General features: G+C 35.7%; 1 protein-coding gene across 1 annotated transcript; it reads left to right on the forward strand.

Moving 5' to 3' along the window:
• The first annotated feature begins 3,759 nt into the window (after positions 1 to 3,759).
• Positions 3,760 to 6,420, forward strand: GlyRS (glycine--tRNA ligase). Its single transcript, XM_085947534.1, has one exon. The coding sequence runs from the start codon at positions 3,930 to 3,932 to the stop codon at positions 6,120 to 6,122; it is 2,193 nt and encodes a 730-aa protein (XP_085803660.1). The 5' UTR covers positions 3,760 to 3,929; the 3' UTR covers positions 6,123 to 6,420.
• The last annotated feature ends 4,666 nt before the right edge of the window (positions 6,421 to 11,086 follow it).

The following is an 11,086-nucleotide window of genomic DNA, read 5'->3' on the forward strand; positions in this document are numbered from 1 at the left end:
CAATACCGAATGAAAATACTAATACCGGTATTTCCAATTGAATACCAGTATTAGTGAAATATATGGAAAAACAGAAGTATCCACCATTAAAATATACTTTATTTAAAATTTTAATGTTTTAAAAGCTAAAAAATAAAAAGCCATTTTGTAAGGCAGAAACACATACTTAACAATAATTATTTTAAAACAAAATTCTAAGCATGAATATTATCATTTAATTATTTGAATCGTCAAATTACATCACACAGACACATATTTTTAATTGCTTAATAATCATTAAGGAAAATAGCGCAGCAAGCGACATTGTTTACTATAAGAGAAAAATTGTGATATGTTTTTCTCATTTAACTGGTCGACTTGCCACGCCGGGCCCCCAGGCTAGAGCCCTGTCAGCCCCCTCCTTGTGGGGGCCATGTACCCGTTACTGGTCTACAGAGTCAGAACCCTGGACGTCAAAGGAACAGACCATAAGACGACTGGAGGCTTTCAAAATGTGGCTGTATCGACATACCATGAAGGTTTCTTGGGCCGATCACAATTGATGGGATTTTAATACAAGCCGAGAGAACTTATAGCTGCTATCAAAAACAGAAAATCCGCCTAGGGTGACTGCTATAGTAATGGGACATTTAAGGAAATGGCTTTCTTAAAAAGTGTATAAGTCAAAGAAGCCTGTAGGGAACATGTCCGGTATCTAGAGATGCGGAATTGAATGAATTTAAAAAAAATGCATTTTAAAATAATACAACCAAAATTTATTAGATATTTTATTATACTGAAAAAATTGGGAAAACATAGAATGGGACACCTTTGTTATAGTAAGGGGACACCACTGGTACAGTTATTGGACACAGCATTTAAATCAAAGTACAGGTTAGTTTAGATACCTAAAGTGCCTAAAATAAAATCTTAAAGGCTATACATAATTAAATTCTTCAGTCTTATAACCCATTTATCTGTTATCCTTCTCCAAATCTTTTAAATTTTGTGTTAATGGATGAGTCAGATTCTCTGGATACATCATAGTAGGTATAGGAATATGGCATAAAAAATGCATCATCTTCCTCCCTTATTGGCAGATGAGCATGGCCTTTAGGGATACATAATACATAAAAAATTCGATCACATTTTAAGTATTGAGCTTTTACATCTTCTCTAACACTCTCTTTGGATTATTTGCTACATTTATCTATCAATTTCAAGTGTTAAAACTTGATGGCCGCTCAAAATCAAATTTCTAGCTTAGGCTCAGTTCAGACACAGCGGATTGGACGGCACGGAGTCAATTTGTACTAGCTTTCGGATTCCGCGCGGGATCAATTTTTTTGCAGTTGACTAGCGGATATAGAAGCCAGTACAAATTCACTCCACGCGGAATCCGCTGTGCCTGAACCGAGCCTTAATATAAGAGGTAAAAATAAAAAAAATCGTGTAAAAAGTTTAAATAAATATACATAATCGTGTGCACCTTGTGTGATAAGCTACACACAAAGCAGCATAGCGGAGCGCGCGCGCAAATTTTGCAAGTGGCGGGGTGATTCATCGAAAATACAACGTAGGTAATCAAATATTGCAGAGCACACTGGTCGTGGCACACACGGCGCCTTAGCAGTCTCATATTTCAACGTACACATAGGAACGCGAGCGTCTTTTGCAAATACTACATAGGTATTCAAATACGTTAAAGCCCATTGAATGCGACAAGCACATGAGGCTCGCGCTTTTTATTTTTCCGCTTCTGGACGCGTTGTCGATAAACAGGCGATAAATAATAAAGTCAATGGTCAGTCGCTGGTGTGCAATATATCGCTAGCAGAATAATGTCATCGTGAATATGGATTACAAGCCGCCGACAAATAAAATAATATTTTTATTGCTTTGTTATGAATGAATATGAGAGGTGCTGATAATAATAATTATTTTGTGCTTCTCGCGCTCCTTATTACATAGGTGAAAAGTAATGCGAGGGTGGAAGGAGTGTCATTTCGGTTGTATTCACGTTTCACGGGCCTACTTCCTAATGACCGCCCCGATCCGCAGCTTTTGGTGGGCTTTGTCGCTAAGATAAAATAAATCTGAATTTGTTACATATTTATGTCTACGATTACGTTATTATTACATTATATTTTGAGGTCATATTTATTATTAAAATTTAGTTTATTAAGTTTTCAATGTTTCCTCGTATTTGACTAGGTAGGTAATTCATAGTTTTAATATTTTTTATATTTGTTTAAAAAAAATTAAATGTGTTTAACTTGAAATCCTTTTTATTTATATCAAATCGAGCTTAAATGTTGGGACCATATCTAAATAGGATTAATAATATAATAAGATTAATAAATGGACCTATATTATAAAATAATATAAAATGGTTTTTGTGGGTCAGAATGTATTGATGAGGTAAATACGTAATCACATACTGGCAATAGCTGGTGACTAATTTATTATTAGTCACCAGCTATTGCCAGTATGTGATTACCTATTTACCTCATCAATATATTCTAAACACAAAAACCATTTCATATTACAGTGTTGCCAACCGTACTATAATTATAGTATTTTTGTACTTGTATTTTCGTCTGCGTACTATGTACGATATAAAACAGGTATGGCCCAAAATACTATTATAAAAATTAAGCTATTACATTAAACTAAAAAGTTGGCAGTAGAAGCAAAGTCCCGCCAAACACCCATAAGAATAATGTTAAATAATACCGCATTGACCGTTCCCCGTTTTATCGTTTTCCTCGATCTATCATTCTAAACTCTAAATATTATGGTCCCGTCACAAATATTATCGCGGTTGACTGTTTTTGTTGGATATTTTTCATTTCGCTTTCGTAGCATTAATTGTTTATGATACATACAGACATTTCAGTCGCGTCGTTTTGTTTGCACAGATCGGTCGGCGCTCATTCTTTACTCGCACCTCGTACCTATTACGAATTTTTATAAGTCGCAACTAAAATGTCCCCAATGAAGAAAACTAGAACTCAAGCTGAGAAACCTCCGTTTTAGACGGGACACCGGTGTCGCGCTCGTATACAATAAGGAGGCTTTTGTATTCGAATAAAGTGGCCTTTGTATTATGTTTATGAATGCTCCAGAGCTAATGAGTCAATGCGTGTCCGGTACACTTTTCCGTCGGCTGCTACATTCTCAAGCCGCCGATACACTTGTTTTTATTACCGCAGCCAGTTTTATGTTCTAATTTATAATGCGAAATTATGCGTTGACTCATTAGCTCTGGGGTGTTCATAAACATAATACAAACGCCCCTTTATTCGAATACAAAGGCCTCTTATATTATATACGACCGCGACACCGGTGTCCCGTCTGAAACGGGGGAAACTGAAAATAATTAAAAGACGTCGAAAAAATCCAGGAGAAAGACGAGTTCTTTTTTATTTATTTTTTTTATATATCCTGCATTTATCGTTTTTATGGTCCCTTGAAAATCGTAGAATCGGGGTTTCACCGTATCGCTAAATTAACCTGGAGAACTAAAAAAAAAGCCCTTTTGTCTAAATAAAAGGTGACATTAATTACTTTACATTTGAACTTTATCTAAAAAAAAAACGAGATGTTAATTACCTAATATTTTAATTTTGTCTAAAAACGAGACGTTAATTACGTCTTTTTCGCGGATTCTTTTGAAAATGTAGAAAAGTAATGGTCATTCAACGCGTACTATATTTTTGGCCAAAATACTATAATTTTGGAGGCTCTGTGCTATAATTCCACTTTGAAAATATGGCAGCACTGGACGAATGTGAAGTGAGTCACTGATGTCAAAAATCGAAAACTTGCATCACATTTCATATTGCATTGCACAAGATTTCGTCTCGTGGCATGTGGTCTGTCACGACTACTGCCGGCGAAAGTAAATTCACAATCACAACATAAGCCCACCCCACGGTCATTGTTAGATGAGGAACATCCTTCGTTCGCTGCGTCTATGTAGTAGTATTAGCAGCTCCCAGACGTGTGTCGCCTCACTTCCCTTCCCCTTAAAACAGTTTTCCATAACTCTCTCAACATTTGTCAATAAGTGGGGAAATAATAAACTTCACAGAAAAATTAAATTAGCTAGTTTCACGATGGTAGATCCCGCAAACGAAGTGGTCTTGGCGCCCCTGCGCGCTTTGGTTAAGGAGCAAGGAGATCTCGTCAGAAAATTAAAGGACGAAAAGGCCCCGGAGCTAGATGTCAAACGTGCAGTAGCAGAATTAAAAACTCGCAAGAAAGTGCTTGAAGATAAAGAATTAGCTCTAATCCCCAATGAAGGATTGTTTGATCGCTCAAGAATGGAGGATTTGTTGAAAAGGAGATTTTTCTACGATCAATCATTTGCCATTTACGGTGGCATCACTGGTCAATTTGATTTTGGTCCAGTCGGTTGTGCACTCAAATCTAATATGATCCAATATTGGAGACAGTTTTTCGTACTACGAGAGCAAATGCTAGAAGTGGATTGTTCAATTTTGACTCCTGAACCCGTCCTCAAAGCGTCTGGCCACGTTGAAAGGTTTGCTGATCTCATGACAAAAGATATGAAAACTGGGGAATGTTTCCGACTAGACCATCTTATTAAAGCCCATCTCGAGAAAATTGCATCTGAGAAAAATGCGACCAAAGAATTGAAGAATGAGTGCGAGGATATTATTATTAGGCTGGACGGCATGACTTCTGACCAAATGGCCGATGTGATGACTAAATATAATATGAAATCTCCAGTGAGTGGCAATGACCTAACTCCTCCTATTGAGTTCAATTTGATGTTCTCAACGCAGATCGGTCCGACTGGCCTCATTAAAGGATTCCTTAGACCGGAGACAGCGCAAGGTATATTCGTCAATTTCAAACGACTTCTGGAATTCAATCAAGGAAAACTACCGTTTGCTGCCGCACAGATAGGAAATTCATTCCGTAATGAAATATCTCCGCGGTCCGGTCTTTTGCGTGTTCGTGAATTCACAATGTGTGAAATTGAACATTTCTGTGATTCGAAAGAGCATCCCAAATTCGAAAGCGTGAAAGATACCAAAATGCTGTTGTATCCAGCGTTCAATCAAGAGCAGGGAAAATCAGCAGAAATAATGACAATAGGAGAAGCTGTCTCAAAGGGCATTGTAAATAATGAAACTTTGGGATATTTTATGGCTCGTATCCATCTTTACCTTTTGGATGTCGGAATTAAACCTACCAAACTAAGGTTCAGACAACATATGGGTAATGAAATGGCACATTATGCCTGCGACTGTTGGGATGCGGAGTGTTTATCGAGTTATGGGTGGGTTGAATGCGTTGGATGCGCCGATAGATCTGCTTACGATCTCACTCAACACGCTGCCGCTACCGGTGTTCGATTGGCTGCCGAAAAGAAACTTCCGGCCCCTAAAGAAATTGAAGTGACAGAAGCGGTCGCAAATAAAGCGGCCATTGGAAAAGCTTTTAAAAAAGATGCCAAGCTTATTAATGAACAATTGGCAGCATTGCCCGCATCAAAACTTCATGAATTACAAAATGCTTTGGATACCGATGGGAAGTACACCCTTAAAGTGGATGCGCAGGAATTTGACCTTACATCTGATTTAGTGAGCGTGAAGAAATCAAAGAAAACCGTGCACGTAGAGGAAATAGTTCCAAACGTAATTGAGCCTTCATTCGGCATTGGTCGAATCATGTATTGCGTGTTGGAGCAAAATTTCAAGATACGTGATGAACAAAGAACCTACTTCTCACTTCCGGCCCGTGTAGCTCCAATCAAATGCGCCGTGTTGCCGCTATCCGGAAATGCTGAATTTCAACCGTTTGTAAAGAAGTTATCAGAAGCATTCACTTTATCGGACGTATCTCATAAGGTAGATGATTCTTCGGGTTCTATTGGCAGGAGATATGCACGCACCGATGAACTGGGAGTGCCATATGCTGTGACGATTGACTTTGACACTGTGACTGCACCACATACGGCAACTTTGAGAGAAAGAGATGATATGGGACAACTGAGGATACCCCTCAACGATTTGCCTAATACAATTCGAGACTTGGCATCAGGCTTTGTTCTTTGGTCAGACTTGGAGAAAAAATATCCCAAGTTTGAGCAACAAGAAAATAAATAAATATACCATACCTGTTAAATGTCTATATATTGAATCACATTATGGCATTAATGAAATACACTTGAATTTAAACATCACTCTTATGGAGTGGTTATCAAAAAATATTTTAATGAACATTTATTTGTCTGCTTATACCTACTCTAATAAGTTCTTTCCGATGTAATATTTATTTGATAAAAAATGTATAGCTGAATGTCATGCAAGATGTGTCTTTATTGGATTCATTTATTTAATATCCTTAAACAAACTGAATAATGTATAAATGCTTTGGAAGAATAAAGTTTTATTTATATGCTTTTACGAGTTAACTTAACATTTAAAACTATGTTTTATCTGCCAAATATTTATTACATTTTGTATATTTATTATAAGTTTTAGGGTTATCCTGAAAAGCAATCATTTGAGAATGGAACAAAAGTATTTTAATAGTTCCCATATAGATGGATAATCAGAGGTCTAAATTTTTTCTTTAAGTTCCTACAAATTAAAATCATACATTCCCACATTCAGTATTGCCAAATGATATAAAATCTCATTGGCTGATAGCCACTCCATCATGTCTATTCTTAACAGTTATCACTTTAGCACGTTTCTGTTATTACCATTGGTCAAAATTAGCATGATAGGAATTCTTTACACTATACGTGATAAAACGGCTATCTTTAATTCTTGGTAGACCTGTCGGTCAAATTCATATAATATATTATATAACATATTATGTTCGTAGCGTAGCCGATAAAGCTGAACGCGCCGAACTACAGCCATAACTATACTAAACACTGGCCGAAAACAAGAATTTTGTATTGACACATCAACGTAACCCGCAATTTTATTAGTCATGTCATATGGTTTTGGTTCCCGAAGGTCGAAATGCGCATTCAATAAACATTAAACCTCAAACAGTCAATATAACCTATAATTTGCCAGTCATGTCAGCCGGACACGGAAATATATTATACATAATTATTTTTTAAAACATCTCAATATTATCTAAAATTGGCGTACTCTGTCTCGTTCTTACGTTAGCACACCAAACAGCCGCGATTAATCATGTATCATCTTTTGACAGTTCAGATGGTTAACTTTTTTACACAATTAACCACCAGAGTACTTAAAGCGATAATTGTGATATATTTATCACAATTAACTCTTTTTCGATGATAAGTGATATGTTAGAATAAGCCTGTGTATTAATTAGTCTATACCTCATTGGTTACATATCGTTTAATACCACTACGCTGACCATTGAATGGCTCTGAATGAGTTTTGAACTGATAGAAATTGTGTACACTAAAGACCTATCCTACATTGTAAATCAATGAATTACACAATTAAAATGAGTGAAAATATTACACGTCTGTATTTATAAGTGAGGTGGATTAGCGGCAGTGGCGAAGGCTCCATAGTAGGCGATTATTTAAAGCCTACCTACTAAGAAAAATAGATCTTCAAGCAAATAATTTAAATTAAAAAAAATAAATACACTGAAAAATCCAAGATAATTGATAGTCATCTATTGTCAAAATTCAGAAGTACATAGCTTTATTTTATAAATTAGTAAGGTTTATAACCATAACTACTGCCGCATGGATTCAACTATGTTATGAAATATTCAATGGGAATTTAAGATGTGGTTTATATGTGTTTTTAGTCACGTGACGCCACTGATGCCAGTCTCTGTCTGGCTTTTTATTCCAAAATCATAGGCTGTTTAGTTAGCGCTTACATCTGCACATTTATTCAAAATAATTAATAAGAAGATAATTTAAAAAATAATTTCTATGGGATTCAATCACATATAATTAATATTGATTGTTGTTAAAAATATAAAATAATTTATCTCTTGATTTTTATTTATCAGTTATTTATACATAAGTCTGTCTTTTAAATATAGAAGTATTTTAAAATTTCTAGCTTTACGGGTTAAATTATAAATTGTTATGGAACATATACACAACAACGGATATTTTCAAAGATGATAGATAATATCTGTACCTCAGAGGCAGACGGATGCAACTCCGTTTTTGGGGAAAATTAGTTTTTTTAAGAATCGTCATGATAAAGGCTTTATCTATTAGTGGCAGAGAGATGGAAGTCCTAGTCCAAGATATGCATAGCATAAAGATGCAAATGCCATACCTACCTTAGAAGCAGAAGGATGCAAATCCAATAATCCACTAAGATAAAATTCTCTCAAACCGTCTGCAATATGTACTAGACGAGAACCAGCCAGGAGAACGAGCTTTAGAGGAGGATACAGCACTATGGACCATGTCCAAGTCATCAAAGCGGTAACAGGAATACAAGCTGCCGCTATCCATGTGTTTTATAGACTATGAGAAAGCGTTCGATTCCATAAAGAAATTTTCAATACTCGATGCACTCAGAAATCAAGGAATCCCCGTTTACATTTTTTATTTTATTTTTAATTAGATATAAAATTGTATTACATTTATTCCTTTCTTACATATTCAAGAAATACTTTAATTGAATTAGAATAAAAAAAATAATGATCATTCTATGTATATTTTCTTAGAAGTTATGAGTATTCGTTTAAAATAAAAACAGTTTTTTGGTTCTCCTGAACAATTGGGTATTTGGCACTTGCATCCATCTGCCTCTGAGGTACAGATATATTTTGAGCGTATGTTACGTTTATAAATGTTTAGGAAAATACATAATTCAATCGATTTGCTTATTTATAAACCTAATTATATCAAACTAATTGAGATTTTGAAATTTCATCGATTTAGTGTACCTATTCATCAGTAGTAATATAGGGTTATCTTCTTATTTCCCGTAAATATATCTGATAAGCTTGGTTACTCCACAGCCTACCTCTTTCCAAAAGTCACTCTTCGCCACTGATTAGCGGTCTGCGTCCTAAAGCTGTGGGTTCAAATCCCTCAACTGATTAAATTAGCATGTTTTTTCAATGTGTGATTGATCCAGAGCATGTTGCGATAACTGCCCATAGTTTTTGCTCCGCCTAATAGCAATGGCAACCCTTTTTATGTGCTAAAAAATATTGGTATGCCAAGAGGAAGTGTTGCTCTATTTTTGGCTTCCCTTCCCAATTTTTTTTCTGAACGATAATATCTCCGAATAATTTCCAGAACCAGTCAGTTTTATTCCGTCCAGTTAGTTTTTCCACTGAAAAATAAATTCCATCCACATAGGTTTCTGTTTCCGCATGTTGTTTTACATACAAGCAGGATTTTTCAATTAAAACACATTTTGCGCGGGCCTCAATACAAATTCACAGGTACACGCAGCGGGCGAAAACCAGCGGCAATTGAAATAAAATCGAATTTTACAAAAATCGCTCTATCTTCCAAACTATCGGTTATTTTTAAATGAAATTTGGAATTCACACTCACCATATATTGCTCCTCAGTGCTGTGTTTCTTTTTAGAACAAATTGTTTAAAATAACATAAGTACATGGTGCTAATCACATATTTACAGGAAGGTTTCGTAAAAAATATTCCATTCACTATAAATAAATTCCCGCACAAAAATTATTATTCTAATATTTGGATAAAGTATGATATTTATTTATTTATGTAGGGGGACGTCACAAAATGTACACATATAACTAGTCAAACTTTTCTTTTTGTGCACCGAACACACTCGACACTGTCTTTGTGGGTATTTTTTTTTACCATCTGTAACAATTTTTATCATTCGATGCTTCTTCATATCGAGTGATAACCTACCAGGATGATCACTTTTACCCACTCTTCTTGGTAATCGTGATGTAGATGGCCCTGCTTCTTCCAAAATTGCGTCGGTTTCAACGATATGGTCGGCTATCCAAAATTTGCTTATACTACGCAAAAACTGTTTGTAAGTTAGCCTTTTGGTCGGATTTAATACTTTATAAACTTTAAAAGAATTGAAAAAAGCACAATTTAACAAATACATGACAACTCTCTTTGTCCATTTTTTTGTTCTTCGTATGATCGAGTAGTAAGAGAGATACTGATCCGCACGGTCAACCCCTTTCATTTATTTATTATATTCGATAACACATAGCGGTTTCCAAATGTGTAGTCTCGTATTCCAATCGGTGTTGTGACTCTCTAAAATGGTAGATGGATGTATTGTTGAAATCATTCGAACATCTCTCTTTGATTTCCAGAGTTGTAACAATACATCCTTTCGCCGACGGAAAATACTCTGTCCTGCACTAAGATTGACGTGTTTAAAACATTCTGGGAAGCCTCGGTTTATTCGCATTGTTCCGCACGTCCTAATTTTATTTTCTAAAAGTGCTTCACTGGTTTTTACACTATTATAATAATTGTCCATATAGACATGATGCCACAAATTTAAATACGGACCAAGAAGCAATTGGATGGTGTCTAATAGTGGTCTTCCTTGCCCACTGTAAATGAGCATATTACAGATGTATCCCGTAGTGGCTTCACTGACCATGCGCACTAGGATACCGTATTTTATTATCTTAGATGCATTATATACTTTAAATACAAGTCTTCCCCGCCACGGTATAATACCTTCATCTAAAGAAAGTTCCCTTTGAGGCTTATAAACCGAAGAAAACTTCGGTATTAGGTATGTCATAATTGGCCTAATCTTTTCAAGGCGATCGCTGGAATCCGTAATGATATCGTTATTTGAAAAGTGCCACGATTGCCAAATTTGTCTAAAACGATCACGACTCATTGTTTTAGAATATATTGGTGTTTCTATACTCGGATCAGTAGACCAATAATCATCTCTTGTGTCTTTTCGAACTTGTCCCATAAGCAAAATGAGTCCGAGGAATTTTTTCATCTCACCAAGATTTACAGGCTTCCATTTGATAGATTTCTTCATTTTCTTGATTCGGGATTCATTTTGTGTGCGGTATCGATTGCTTTCCTCTACCATCATGCTAAGTAAATCATCTCCAATAAATAAACTAACTATATCCATCACATTTTCAGAATTGTTTGGTGC

This window comes from Rhyacophila brunnea, unplaced genomic scaffold (assembly GCF_057557595.1).
Source record: "Rhyacophila brunnea isolate RB1 unplaced genomic scaffold, BYU_Rbru_1.0 scaffold_2, whole genome shotgun sequence".
In the NCBI taxonomy this organism is placed as follows: Eukaryota; Metazoa; Arthropoda; class Insecta; order Trichoptera; family Rhyacophilidae; genus Rhyacophila; species Rhyacophila brunnea.

Bases quoted from the DNA above. Each gene is read 5' to 3' on its own strand.
- GlyRS (XM_085947534.1), top strand. From the start codon at position 3,930: ATGAGGAACATCCTTCGTTCGCTGCGTCTATGTAGTAGTATTAGCAGC.